Genomic DNA, 15754 nt, shown 5'->3' with positions numbered 1-15754 from the left:
GGGTGACAAGCAATAAGTCACTAGTCGTTTTATTTCAGCTTACAAAAAAAATAGTCGCTGGTTAATCAAAAGTTTGGTATAAAGTTTATTAGATCTAAATCTATTAGAACGACTTACAAACACTATTTGCAAGGGGATCCCCTCTATGAATGACATGACAGCAAACAGCTAATGAACATTCATCACTGTGTAAAAGCAAATGAATGACTGGCATTCGTATACTTCAACTACTTTGCTAAGCGAATGTCTAAACAAGAGTTGCTCCGTGTAAAGGTATATCTGTGCAGGATCAGACTACACAGAGTTGTGGTTTTAACCTGTAATCATGGACTATTTACAAATGTGCTTCATTTTTTAATTTTCAATGCAGCAACTTAGTTGCAAAAGTGTACATACCCTTTAAAACAAGGGTTGACAACCTGCCAGTCGCAATTGACAGGTCAATCGCCACTGTTTCTCGAGTAGATAGTGGTCCTTCTAACTTTATCCACGTTCTCGGGACACCAATCTGCAGCAAAGCTCAGGAGCCATCAGCTGCGTGCTATGCCACAAGGCCTTCAGTGCGGCATGCATTGTCTATGAGAGTGAACTATCCCACCGCCAGCATACCACATCTCAAGACTCTCTTAAGTTACAACAATAGATCTCCAACTTTCTAGAGGCGCCCATACACTTTCTATAGCTATTGTTTCCAATTTCCTCAAATACAGGGTGAAAGCCACAGACAGAAATCTCTGACAGTGGGTTATCTCCAGAAGCGGCAAAAGGCTCGGATGTTGAAATTCCACTTGCCTGACCCTACTTTCCTCTGAAATCATCTGTCAGGGAATGTTGGGAGGCTCTCATATACATATGAGAGTAGTCTAGTCACACCGAAATCAAGTGGCCTTTCAATTACCTACCACTATTTTAAAATAAACAGATAACACTCTTTTCTTTAAAGTGTACCTGAAGTTTCAAAACGTTTTCTAAAATATAACAGATTCTCCTTACCCCTAATTGTTCGCTGTTGGCACGCTGTTTAATATTTTTACATTCTGATTTTCAGATGATCTTATTCATTTTTCTGCTGCCCTGCCATTTGAAATTCACTTTTAGGCAGGGGTGTGTCGCAAGTCTATCATTCTGCCAGTAGTTCACTGTCCTCTACTTCTTTTTCCTCACTTCCCATGCTGCATTGCGCTGTCTCAGGTCCAATCAGCAGGAAGGCAGTATCTGAATGCCTGCCCTTCTGCTGCCTCAGGATTACTGTAGAAGTTAGGCATTCAGAGACATTCTGGCAAATGATTAGTAAACCCAAAGTAATGTGTACACACATGTGCTGTAACAGCAGGAGAGACAGAAAATGTGAAGATTGTTTACGCAGTGTCTGCAGATCTGCCAGCCTGTGAGTACACCAGAGCAATCTATGAAGATAACCCCTGCCCCACAGCTAAGCAATGTCCCAGTTACTACAGAAGCTCAATACATAGCAACAGGCAGTGGTTTGTAGAAGAGCTGGAAAGGAGACCCCAAGTGGCAGCCTCTTCAGCCTTGATTTACGGTGGTAAAAGGAAAACATTTTTAACCCTGCAATTATACACTTTTCTTGACAGACATTCACACTACACTCTATTTTTAAAGGAGTTGCACAACAATTGCCAAGTATATCATCTTATACTTAAGAGCTCAATAAAGTTTTGTTATAAAATAAATTAAATTAATAGTGCTCCGGTGGCACCATTTTGAAAATTTAATAGGTTGCATTATCTACCGAGGGTAGTGTTTCATGGCCAATGAAAGTGTAATTCTGCCATCCAATAGGTGGCACTGTAGAGGTATTATTCCATCTTCCTTATTTGAAGACGCACACAGACGTTTTTGATGAGCATAAGTAGTCTGAAAAGTTAGTTTCCCTTTAAATGTGGTTCAAAGTAATACAATAATGGTGCAGCTGTAAGCCACAGTGATCTGCTTGGTATATGAGTCTGGTTTAGTAGTCTTTGTTTGATTTGTATATTTTTATGTGCACCAACAAATACCAGAATACAGCTGTTCGGTCAAGCGTATGTAGGCCACATTACACACCAGGTCACCACTGCATGGAGCATTGACTGCAATCATCTTGTATATTTTTTCAGAATTTATTTCTTTTTATCCAGAAACTTTACTCATACCAGGAAGGAAAAAATCATCCTCTGTGTTGTGCCAAAACGTTGTATAGGGAACTCACTCAGAACATCTGCTATGCATGTGATATTTTTATTCAGCCTCATGTATCTGTGCAAATTCATATTATTATTATATTTGACTCAATAATCCCAAACATCACATATAGCAAAATGCAGAAATTAGGGACTCTCCTATTGTTTATTCCATTTCCAGTTATAATGGCGTTTGAAGGTATTTTCTTACCATAAGAACCCCTTTCAATATCCCCACTTTGGCCTATGGACATCATGGAGAGGGGTACCGTTATTATTTAATGCGCTATTGTGCAATATAGGCCGGCTGCACACGACTGGGTCGGATTCCGCACGCGGGAGCTCACAGCGGAATTTGCCCCTGTGCCCGTCCGGCATCCGTGCGTACCTGTCATTAGGTCTTCTGTTCTGTACTGTGCATGGTCCATACAGCTCGCCATTGGACATGCAAAGTACAATTTTTATTTTTTTTTTTAAACCCCTGCTTTTCGCCTAGCGATGATGTGGAATCCATGACATTTCCGCGATGTTAATCGCGGAAGGGTCGAGCGTTGGACAGCTTCGTCTGCGCGGAATCTGCTCAGAAATAGAACATGCTGCGACTTTTCCTCAACAAGTTGAAAATCACAATTGATTTCCGCTCGTGTGCAGGAAAAAATGCTTGTCCATAGCATGCTTTGGAAGGTATTTGCTACAGAACCCGGAGACGGACGCCCACTCCGGATTCTGCAATGCAAATCCGGTCGTGTGCAGCCGGCCATACAAAAATATCAATGCATATCAAGTAATGTCCGTCTGCAGGGAGATTGAGGAATTGTAATCAGTTTATGATTAAGGAACCTGCTCTCCGCTAAGTGGTCATAAAAAATGGACATTCCTTTTAATGGCCGAGGCAACAACACATGGGCATACAAAGAGGGCCTCTATACAAAGACTTGCCTGAACCTGAAACCATACCGAATAACGCATGCGCAGAAACTCAAAGAGCTCAACAAACCTAAATACGTAAATACTGTACATGGTTGCTGACTATGATTGCTAGAGGACCCTTGGGCCCATTGCTGTACTTGATGGCGAACAAATCGTGGTTTCATTTGAATTCACAGTATTGGTCTACTGAAAATCCCAACCAGCCTCACGAAACTCCATTGCACAACCAGAAAACGTGTTTGGTGCGCAGTGTCAGGAACAACAATCAACTACGAAAACTCCAATTTGTCTGGACATGTCTGAACAGTTTCACAACCAACTAACACCAGAAGGCAGCATGTACTGCTTTTTACAATAAGATGAGATTACCATGCCACACCTCCCGCGATTCACTGGCACAGGTTCGTGAACTGTTTATGGAAGAGCGAACTCTGAACAAAGAGTTATGTCCACCATGTTCCCCGGACTGGTCCACATGGGATTTTTATCTGTAGAGAAATTTAAAGCAGAAAGTGTACGCCGATAATCCACATATTGGATGAACCCAAGGAAAACACCATAAACACTATCCAGAGCATCACCATTGAAGAGCTGCAGGCAGTATCAGCCAACATGTTGCAGTGTGCCTAGAGATGCAAAGAAGTGAACAGGAACTACTCCCAGCATGTGTTGTAACTTGGGTAAATTAATAAAGCTTTGGAAATAACAACTAACTTGCTTGTTTTTGGTATTGCAGTATTGTCAGAGGTGGGCTACTTTTCTGTAGGCCTTCCTGTACAATTTAAGGATGACACAATTCAAGACTTTCCTGCAGTCCCATTTTTAAAAAATACCAATAAACTTGAATACATATAAAAATACAGTATGATAACCCTTTCCAATCCAATTTGTATCCTGGTTTTCCTAGGTGGCTTACTCTTTTTCTGCCACTATACAATGGTGCTATATGCTGGCTAAAGCCAGTACTGCATGAGGTGACACGTTGGATAGGCTCCGACAGCAGAGAGGCTGGCAATATACAGTAAGAGAACCCTGACGAACGTCTTCTAACATCAGAGCTATACAGCCTTAAATCATAATGTCGTCAGACAGTGGATTGGAAAGGGTTAAAGAGCTTTTCCAGGATCCTAGATTAATGGCCTATTTTTATGATACATCAGTGTGTGTTCTGTAGGAGATAATGGGGCCAAGTCTCTTGGTGCCCTCCTCAATGAAATACCAGAAAAAAACAGTGAAGGGCTCCATAGAGCATGGTTGCCCCTTTGTTATTCCAACGCCTTCCCATTAGTAAAACAATAAGGCCATGGTTCTCCGGTGTCAGCCTCCTATGAAATACCAGCAGAAACCATTATAGGGACCACAGCTCTTGTTTGGAGCACGGCTGCATCTGCAGCGCTCCTCTAGTCTGATAAATAGCTAAGACTTTTCTAAGACTCCAAGCTTCAGACTCGGTACATCCATTTTTTTCATTTCAGTTCCCAGCCTTTGTGTTTCCCTCGCACACCAAAAGTCAATAGTTATCGTTTTCTTCCAAGTAAACTATGTAGACTTCAATATCACTCAACAAGGGCTTACAGCACAATAGGTTTTATCGGATTTTAGGGAATTCCAGTTAAAGTCCAGATTAACCCGTCAATATTATGCGACGATTCTTACGGTTTGTGACTGCAGCTCAGAGTTGCTAATCTCCCACAAAACTCTCTGATTAAATCAGCTGTGTTACACCATCCGGCCCTAATTCTACCAGCTGCTATATTTAAATAATGAGTGGATCAGGTCCCCCGTCAGTCATCGGTGTCTTGGCATCTGAGCCACCAATTTCCAGATTGGATATTAGTGATAATATTTACCAGATTCATTGCCTGTCATATGTCACATGCAGGCAAATATAAAGGGCAGTGCTGTGGAGAACTTTGGCTTTTCACTCTTGGGGCTTCTGACTGAGCTTTAAGAGAACTTGCCATATTGATGACGCTACGTGATCTGCAACATCATGTTACAGAGCTGTAGAAGCTGAGCCGTCGGTGGCTTATAGTATTATGGTGGACGATTCAGTATAACTTGTCATAGAGCTAGATCACTTCCCACTCTGGAATTATGAGTCCAGTGGGCGGTCCTTCTCAATGATTGACAGCTATCTCTATATGTACAATCACATAGGGAAGGCTGTCAGTCACTGCGTAGGACCGCCCATTGGACTCCTAAGCATTGACACAGCAGAAGTTTAACTCTATAAATTTGTAAAGTTATTCTGAGACTGTTCCCCAAAAACTTTTCCCCACTGATGGAGTCACGAAGGATCTTTTTTCCTCCAAATTAGCTAAATTGGCTTGTTGGGTTTTTTTTTGCCTTCCTCTGGATCAACAAGGCGGGGGATAATAGGCTGAACTAAACGGACATTGTCTTCTTTCAGCCTAACATACTATGTTACTATGATCAGATCATCTTACTCTATAACACGCTGCCTACAGATAGGGAATTTTTAGATGCCCTTTAGGCCTCTTTCCCATGGGTGACAGCGATATCGCTGTTATGTACACACAATTTTGTAGCATCAGTGATGCTTTTTTCTTGGTAAACATGTAGCATTGCGTCGCTGCTACCCTCGATTTTCTGTCATGATAAAAGCATGCCATTTTATAGCGAGAAAGTTAATAGGACTTTCTAATGTTAAAATCACATCGCATGAAAATCAGAAGCTCGTGCGATGCGATAAACAAGGAGCTCCATAGGGAAACATGGGCTACAAAGAATCGCAAATTGCGGTAATATTTAGCAAACCCGTGATTTTTTTTTCTTCGCAATTTCACAGGCTATAAAACATGGCTAATGTGAAGGGACCCTTAGGAAAGCATGGGCTTCACAAATATGTGATTTGTAGCACTGTCGCATTGCGAGAAAATGGCACGATTTTGTCGCCCATGTGAAACTGGCTTTATTCGATGCAACAAGGTGTAGACAGCCATAAAAATGCCCGTAACATGATCACCTGTTATGAGGCCACTATGGCTTTCACTAATATGGAGGCTGTGGTTGTCATCCTTTTGGAGGTACTGTAGCTGTCACTGTTATAGAGGTCTGTAACTGTCACTGTTGTGGGAGTCTATGTGTGTCACTGTTATTAAGGTCTGCAACTGTCACTGTTATAGTAGTTCTGTGGCTGTCACTGTTATGGAGGTTGGTTGCTGTCACTGTTATGGAGGTCTGTGGCTGTCATCGTTATAGTAGTTCTTTGGCTGTGACTGTTATGGAGGTCGGTGGCTGTCACTGTTATGAAGGTCAATGCCTGTCACTATTATGAAGGTCCTGTGGCTGTCATCGTTATAGTAGTTCTGTGGCTATGAGTGTTATGGAGGTCAATGCCTGCCACTATTATGGAGGTCTTGTGGCTGTGACTGTTATGGAGGTCTGTGGCTGTCATCGTTATGGAGGTCGATGGCTGTCACTAATATGAAGGTCCTGTGGCTGTCACTACTATGGAGGTCTGTGGCTGTCATCATTATAGTAGTTCTGTGGCTGTGAGTGTTATGGAGGTCAATGCCTGTCACTATTATGGAGGTCTTGTGGCTGTGACTGTTATGGAGGTCTGTGGCTGTCATCGTTATAGTAGTTCTGTGTCTGTCACTGTTATGGAGGTCGGTGGCTGTCACTGTTATTGAAATATGTGGCTGCCATTGTTATCGGAGTCTGTGTCTGTCACTTGTATGGAGGTCTATGGCTGTCACTGTCATGGCAGTTAATTACTGTCATTGTTTTAGGGCTACTGTGTTTGTCACCAAGTTATATAGACAGTATGGCTTATTAATATAGAGGTGAAGTGGCTTTATCTTCTATGGGGGCATTGAGGCACTCTCAGTATTAGGGCTCCATCACACGAGCGTATGCGCATATGCGCGTGCCTCAGCTGTACGTTTTTGTGGAACGAACTATGCTCTCTTGCACGCATATCAGCATATTTTACCATACTTTTTCCACCTATAAGGCACATTCATTTGCGCACAGCAAACAAGATTCACCGTGTGAAATGACTAATGACTTCTAGATGTGTTCTTTTCCCAGCAGGATTGTGCAACGCAATCCCATCGACTTCTACAGGGACCTTTGGTGCCCAAATGCTTAGAAAAATAGAGCATGCTGTGGGGTTATTTTTTGACCAAAATGCGTGCACAAATACGTGGGAAGCCAGCCTTAGGGCAGAACACAAAATGTGCACACGCAAAACACACAGAATGGAATCCATTGATTTCAATGGGTTCTCTCTCATAACATAGGTCCTGCGCTACCTTTCTGCGTTTTGTGCAGCGAAACTGCCATAGATATCTATAGGAGGTGCACAGATATGCAATGGGAAGCGTGAAACACTGCGCAGAACACAGGAAAAGAAGACAGCTGGCCCTCATTAGGCTTTATTAGTCACTAAATTCCACGGAAAGGATGCATCATGTGCGCGTATGAACCAGCCCTGTGCGCCAAAATGATAGTAATATGCGCAGGCACACGCGCAAAACCAATTAAAAATAATGGTTTTGCTCCTCGTGTGAGTTTCATCGGTATTGCAATCGGACAGAACTCGCATTGGAATATCGCCTGTGTATATACTCCCTTAATGAGACTGTGACTGTGAATAGTCATACATCCAAGATGTTATCGGACCATTGTATTTCAGGATAATAATATGCATTGCATAGAAAGATCACTTGCCACGTTCTCCACGAAAATGCAAGGATCAGCAGCGATGTGTTTGATATCACATTATATAGGTATAATTGGAGCAGATTTGAATATTTTCACAAATCTTCTTCTATTTTCGGCAATTTATATTCACCTTTGTATAAAATTCTGCCCTCTTCCCAGTTATGTTCTAGAAAATTCTGCCCTTTTTCTCTATCAGAAAACCTACAGATTTAATGCTGCTGCAAAGATGAAAAATAAAGAGGGTGAAAAGTTCATTCAAAACTGTACAGTCAAGATTTTCTGTACTTATAATATAAAGTTTTCGACAAACTGCCAGATTAATATAAAAAATGAAACCTGATCTAGTTCTGAAGCAGGTGACCAGGTGACTTTTTGAGATGTTAAAGGTCCATTCATGTCTTAGAACCGCTTCTATATTTAATACAAGCATACTTCTGTGAAGCTGCTGTCTTGCTTCATCTGGTAGCAGATCATCCATAGACTTCAAGTGAAAATGCCATCTAGTGGTTTAAATCAGTACTTACTCTCACATGGGCTGTAAACGCTGCAGCATGTTTGATGGTGGAATCGCAGCAGAGATTCTGCAGAGTTTACAGTACAAGCCATCTGGAGGGGATTTTAAAAATGGCCTTCACATGGGGAGGAAATTTTCCGCAATGAATCCACAGCATTTTTGAAAAATGCTGCAGATTCTAAATCCACAGCATGTCAATTTATGCTGAGGAATTCAACCCTTATCTGGAATTAAAAAGCGTGACCAAATCTGCACCATTTTGGTGTGGGTTTGGCCACCCCGGACTTGCAGTATAATTGCTGCAGGCATTCCATTGCGAAACATCCAAAGCAATTTTGTCACACGTGAAGGTGGTCTTAGGGTGTGTCCACATGAGCCAGATTGGCTGTGGAGTGTCCGCAGCAGACCTGCAGTGCATAATCTGCACCATATGGTGCAGATGTAAACATAGTTTTTGACGCAGAATTCAACCCCTCATTGGAGAAGGGTGAATCTGCACCAAAATCAGCCGCTATAATTGACAAGCTGCAGATTTAAATTCTGCACCGCATGTCAATTTCCATAGTGGATTTTTTTTTTGCAGCATGTGGATTAGATTTTGAAAATGGTTTTGCTTTCATTAGCCTGTTAACCCTTTCCAATCCAATTTGTATCCTGGTTTTCCTAGGGGACTTACTCTTTTTCTTCTGTTATACAACGGCTCTATCTGCTGGCTAGAGCCAGTACTGCATGAGGTGACACGTTGGATAGGCTCCGACAGCAGAGAGGCTGGCAATATACAGTAAGAAAACCCCAACGGACGCCTTCCAACATCAGAGCTGTACAGCCCTAAATCATAATGTCTTCAGATATCAGACAGTTGATTGGAAAGGGTTAATAGTATGGGCGAGAAAAGATGGGACTTGCCCTATCTTTCCCGCACATAGGACCAATAGTTTTTTTTAACCTCCTGCGCAATGACCCGGAGTTTAAACGACTCGAGAAGGTAATAAAAAACCTTGTCCGTCTGTTTTTGCCCAAAGCCCTATCTGTCTGAGTAAAAAAAAAAAACACAGCCTGTCCTATTCTTGTCCGCTTTTCTGCAGAAAATTGCCCACTCAAGTCAAAGGATGTGTTAAGAAAATGGATTGCACTCAAATGATGTGAGTGCAAGCTATTGTTAACACATTCAACCATGGAGACTGTAAAAAAAGAGAACCAGGAAGGCAGATCTTGTACATTTATGCTTTTTACGTGTGCAAAAAAGACATGGAAATTGCGCATGAAAATTGCAAAATGCATGAAAAGCACAAGAAAAATGTTGTTCGCATCACAATCGTCCGTGCGAATACAACCATACTCAAACTCTTTCACATTCTATTTAGTTGCAGCAGGTGAAAAGTTGACAAATCTTGTTCTTTAGTGAAGTTCTTGCTAAGGGAGGACTGTGGGAACACGCACACGGATGGTCACGTGGAGCGATGGGCTGCGTGACAAAACTCATTGCATGCTCTATTCTTGCCCGTATCATGGACGAGAAATAAGATAATTTGGGCCGCACCTGGACAGGTGTCAGTGTGCTGCCTGATGCGAGTTGCACCCCAGCCTTTCGGGTGTAGCATGCACACACGGGAAGTGTTTCACAGGCCTTATTAGGTTTATTGGTGTTACGGTATTTAGTATTCCAGCTAAGGTCAGATGATGGTTTATAGGCTGATGCTCCCACTTGCAGAGGGAACAATTAAAATCTCCCCAATTTGGGTGGCATTCTCTGGGTGCATGACATACTACAGTTGCTGCAGCAGATGAAACATTTGCATGGGCATTGCTATTACTACAGTTGAGACTATGGTGTGGGCATGATAGTTGCTAGCACTTGTCATGTCAAGTTTAGACCATGTTGAAGGAAGTCCACTAAATCTAGGACATTGTCACAGGGAGAGCCAGATAAATCAGCATTCACAAAATTTGGGGAAAACTATTTTCACATCATGCTCATTGCACCTGAATAGAATATGTGAATAGTGTTCTAACTGCCAACTAGTAGTATATTTGGAGGAGCCCTTAGTGGGACCCTTTCTGAGTTCTATTTGCTCCCCTACTGCCAGCCTGGTTCCCTCATCTGTTTCAGCTTGTTGCTTGGTTTTAGACTGCAGTCACCAAATTTAAGTTCATTCGAACGTCATATAGTGCAGCTCAGGTAACATGAAGAACAGAAACACTGCGTCCTCTCACTTGGGGTCTAGGGGGTCTTTTAATAAAGCATTAAAAGCGCAAGTATTTTTTACTTGTTTTTTACTTATGTTTGAAATGTTGCTTAATTATATTTTCTGTAGCCTAACAAGTGAATTATCTCCTATGATACGGAATGAAGAATTGAAAGTCTGTAAATAAAAAGTCAACATTGCCCTCTTCTGGTTGAGCTTGGCATTACATCACAACTTCTTTGATCTTAGGATCAAAAACTTGGCTCAGTTCCTAGAAAAAAAAATTAAATAGGATTAAAGGATGTTAAACTGAAGATGTTATGTCCCATGTAGTAGAGCTGAGTTTTGGTATGTGTTATGGCATCCATTACCTATGGTTTTACATAGGACTGCAGGTAAACCTGCATTATCTTAACTCAAGAGTTATCGAAATGCCCTAGCAGTCCATCTGCAAGAGTTATAAAATGTAAAATGAATTTCTCCTACATCTTTACAGGTGATTGTATTTATAATGCCCATATAGCATCTTATCAGTAGACGTGTATGTAAAATTCTATATATAATATAGATGTCAGTTGATCCAACAAATGCAGTAACCTGACGTGCGCCCGTAGTATTGGATTAACCTGTATGTATCTAACAGATGTTTCCATTAATACACAGGTTGTAAGTTTTGCTAGTTTGAAGTTTGACAAGTCAGATGACTGGATGGTCCTGGGTGTCCTCTGGTGTTCAGTAGTTCAAGCTCTTCTGCTGCCGATGTTTCTCTGGGCCTGTGACCGTTACAGGGCAGATGTGAAAGCTGTCTGGGACAAATGTATAGCAATCATGTCCAATGATGACGAGAATGAAGGTGAGGAAAGAACCTATGCAAAACATAAAGATCTAACAGACAACGATATTATGATTGCCCAAACCAGTCGAGCCCTTTTTCTGGTCACATTTTACTAAAAGTGCGGTTTGGTGCAGAGCAGAGCTCAGTCAAACCTGCTAAAAAGAAGTAAAAGGAAGAAGGAAAAAGCGGAAGAGGGAAAATTAAAGAAAAAGAAAGGAAGAAAAGAAGGACAGAGAAGAAGGAAAATTAATTGTTTTCCTTCCTCTTCCTTTTTTCCTTCTATTTCCTTTCTTTTTCGTCTGCTTTTTCCTCATTTTCCTTATTTTTTCTCCTCCTCCTCTTTTTCCTTCTTTCTCCTATTTCTTCTTCTTTTTCCTTTTTTCTCTTTTTCTTCTTCCTTTTCCCTCTTTTCTTCTTCTTGTTTCTTCTTTCTTCTTCCGTCTATTTACTTTTTTTCTTCATAGCTTTGCCTTAAAGGGTGTTTCTGTGTTCTGCATTCCCAAACATTGGTGGCAGTGACGGGACACATAAGGGTATACAAAGAACAGAATTCTCACCTTGCACAGCTCCCCCCACCACTTTTACCCTCCCCCGTTGCCTCTCGCCATTGCCCTAGTCTTCTAATTACATCTGCTGCAGCGATTACATGGGTTGCTCACGCATGTGACCACTGCAACCAGTGGAAGGCCGGCAGGGACATAATCAGTAATATAATGTAAACCTGTCTTGGGGCTACATTAGAAGCCAACATAACAGGTTTATGGTACATCACCAGGACTGCTGGCTGGGTAATGTCACCTTTCAGATGCCACGGGCCGCTGAAATGGTGGTACAGAGCTGTGGTAAGTATATTACTTTTATATCAGTTTGGGCATGGGGAGCCCAAAACGATATAAAAGTAATAACTTGGAAAAACCCTTTAAAAACAGCTTTAAAGTACTTAGATACACTCCTATGAGACCTTCGAGTGTTACACAGGGCTTTTATGGCTCTTAGACAGTGTTATACACCAGTATTGGGGGTATTGGTGAAGTTCCGGTTTCGTTCAAAGTAATTTGGACTGAACCAAACTTTTTGTCCAAATTCAGCAAACTGGCCAAACCGAACTTTTGAAAACTTTGCTCATCACTACACAGTGATATAATTCATGGGTGGTGCTGGAAGGTCCCATTACACCTCTGTCTCTTCTATCTTGTGCAGACCACAGTCCTGATGGAGGAGTTCACTCTGATCTCATATATGAAAGACCCTATGACTACAACTACGGGGGTGATATCATGGCCATGGAGCGTATTACCAAGTATGACTTTTCAGCTTTGGAAAGGGGAATCCCACAGATGTATCCTATGAAGGAGACTCAAGAAGATAAAATGCACTATCTTCAGGTATGTTGACCATCTTCCTAATAAAATAATGTCACAGTAATGAACTGTGGGAACAGAACTAAGATGAAAACACACACATTTTTGGCCCTCAGTTTTGAAGGTTCTTTTCCAAAGTATGCTTTAAAGAATGGAACTAGGAGAGCAGGGTGGAAGGTGGAGGGGTTCAATACATACTATCAGGGGCGTAACTATAGAGGATGCAGGGATGCGGTTGCACCCGGGCCCATGAGTCTTAGGGGGCCCATAAGGCCTCTCTTCTCCATATAGGGAGCCCAGTACTATGAATAAAGCATTATAGTTGGGGGCCCTGTTACAGGTTTTGCATTGGGGCCCAGGAGCTTCAAGTTACGCCTCTGCATACTATTAACCTTGATTATCTTCAGGTACCTTTTAACAAGCTTTATTAAAATATATCTAAATCATTGTGTAATGAAAATATACATTTCTTACCATGCTCAAAACTTCTGCTTGGAAAAACTTCCAAAGCTTCTCACAGCTGAGCATCTACGACCAATGTATCCAGTTTCAACAATCCTACGTAAACTGGCAACAAACTGAAACAAAGTAAGAGATGTCGAGTTTTACATCATACAATGATTAACCGTTATTTACAATGCAAAGACCTGTGCAGCCCTGTTTTTGGCCAGAGCACAAGTGACAATACAGATTTCTAGTCAGTTATAAAAGTAGCACATAAATATAAAAAGCTTAATTATAAAAATAAATATAAATATAAAGACTCTAGAGAAGTCCAGGTTCTCCTTCACGAGGTCCAGCTGGTATAGGCACCTTTGGGGGCAATACCTGGCAAGCAAAAAGTTGGATGTTGACTAACAGGATAGACACCTATAGCTGGAGGGGAGGTATTTTGTGAAAATGTTATACACAACTGTTGCTCCATTCAATCAACACATCACTGCGAGCCCACATGGATGAGGGGAAGGGGATATGGCACTCTCATTATTGGGTCATGGGTATCTTAGCAGCCTGATCTGCTCCAATCAGACTTATATCACCTGTCCTATGGATAGATGATAAAGGTTTATTTTATTTCACTTTAAGTGAGTTATCGGGGACTGGCCCCCGTAGATTTGGGGATCTAACAGATCATGTTGTAATTGTGTAAAACATGGGGTGTGATTACTGCGTGCAAGGGGCTATAAAAATACAACACCATATTTACTAATGAGCATGAGGGGAATCCCCTTTGTCAGAGCTAATGGCCCCTTAGGGGCAAGAAAATATCTCAGACACGGGGGCGTAACTATAGAGGATGCAGAAGATGTGGTTTAACCCGGGCCCAGGAGCCTTAGGGGGCCCATAAGGCCTCCCTTCTCCATATAGGGAACCCAGTACTATAAGTAAAGCATTATAGTTCAGGGCCCTGTTCCAAGTTTTGCATCGGGGCCCGGGAGCTTCAAGTTACGCCTCTGCTCAGACATCAAACTTCCCTGCCCCTATGACCCTTCAAAACATAATAGCGGCCCTAGATGGAAGGGGGAGGCTTCTTAAGGGTAAAGATTTGACATAATTAACAGCCTACACCTATCATTTAGCTATATAGCTCAGTGTTATAAGATCTTAGAGGTAAGACAAGTAACCTTACTAGCCGCACACCACCAGTATAAATAACTGATATCCTACACCACAACCTGTGTGACTTGCCCTTAAATCTTGCCCAACAAATATTTAAAGGAGCAGTCCAGGAAAAACTGATACTCTGTGATATGCCCTGTGCAGGAACTGAAGAGGTAGTGCCTAGCCTCCCCCTCAGGTCCTACACTAGGTATAAAATGGAGTATCATTTTTTTCTGGAGTTCTCCTTTAAGGATTTGAATGCATAATGAAAACATAAATCCAAAGACTAAACCGTGATTCTTTCATTCAATCCCATTAGAAGATTTCAAATGAATACTTTTTTTATTTGACCTTGTCGTAAACTTGCTCGAATTTTCATTTTTGCATTCAGTCTGAAATTCTTCCTCTTGAATGTCTCACCATTGTGTTCTTGTTGTTATTTTTAGTATACATGATTATTATGCTGGGCAAAATGAAGAATGGCAACACAGAGGGATTTAACAATTTGCACGTAATATTTTTTACCTTTTTTTTCAGAATTCTAGTTATTTCTAAAATTATGTTGCTGATTTAATTATGAAACAATTTTTGTAATATCTTTTTTTTTAATTTTTGCTTTGTTTTAGCAAGGGAATGACACTTTTATGAACTATTTGCTTGCACTTTTGCTGCCCTTGTGTCTTGTGCTATTTTTGTTTTTTGGACATGTCTGTTAGTCTTTGGTAACTTTTGCACTCTAAATTTCTGATTGGTCTGTTTCTTGTCCCCAATATTTCTTATTACAAAGGAGTAGCTGCAAGTGCAATCAAACTCATACCCATCCATTACTTACGTACATCATCCCAATCTACTGCAAAAATTTTCTGCAGAGGCTTGTAAATTCTTGCTGGTGGTGGAAACATTAACCTAATATTTTTTTTATTTTCAGGGCTATAAAGCTTAGATTTATAAATTCAACATGTGCAACTTTTTGATTTCGAACTGCATGCATTGATGTGCTATTGTCTTATCATTTTACATCTGGCTTGAGTTGATTAACTAAAATTCATAATTAGAATTTGTTATCTTAAACTAGAGTTTGAGGAAAACTCTAAAAAGAAAAAAAAATTAACTAATTACATGTTATAATATTATAGTAAAGATTGTTTAGGTTCAAATCTGGATGCTATGGATGTGCGCAGTAGTCCACAGTGCAATGGGTATTCCAGTACTTGAAAAACGTGTGCATCCAGGAACAGCTAAGAGCTGATCTACGTTACCAGAAATTGATTAGTGAATTAAGAAAATCTATGAATTTTTTAAATTGCGTTTTTTTTGCATTGGGTCAAATATTAGCATATTCAATATATCAGAGTAAGGTCGGAATACTTAAAGTGACTACATTAGTCTATCCTTCATTTTTTTAAATTCTCATTTTATCATGGGTTATGAAATATACATAATTTTCC

General features: G+C 41.0%; 1 protein-coding gene across 1 annotated transcript in view; it reads left to right on the top strand.

Annotated features, from left to right (window-relative positions):
• The window catches only part of GPR153 (G protein-coupled receptor 153), a 64094-nt gene that overhangs the window by 42779 nt on the left and 5561 nt on the right, over nucleotides 1–15754 (top strand). Inside the window, exons 4-5 of the mRNA XM_066607326.1 lie at nucleotides 11172–11361; nucleotides 12544–12728. Of these exons, the coding sequence (XP_066463423.1) occupies nucleotides 11172–11361; nucleotides 12544–12728 (375 nt within the window). The remainder of the gene's footprint in view (nucleotides 1–11171; nucleotides 11362–12543; nucleotides 12729–15754) is intronic.

This window comes from Eleutherodactylus coqui, chromosome 6, assembly GCF_035609145.1.
Source record: "Eleutherodactylus coqui strain aEleCoq1 chromosome 6, aEleCoq1.hap1, whole genome shotgun sequence".
NCBI classification, from domain to species: Eukaryota; Metazoa; Chordata; class Amphibia; order Anura; family Eleutherodactylidae; genus Eleutherodactylus; species Eleutherodactylus coqui.
Note: the sequence above shows the minus strand (reverse complement) of the source record. Positions and strands in the feature narration are given on the sequence as shown.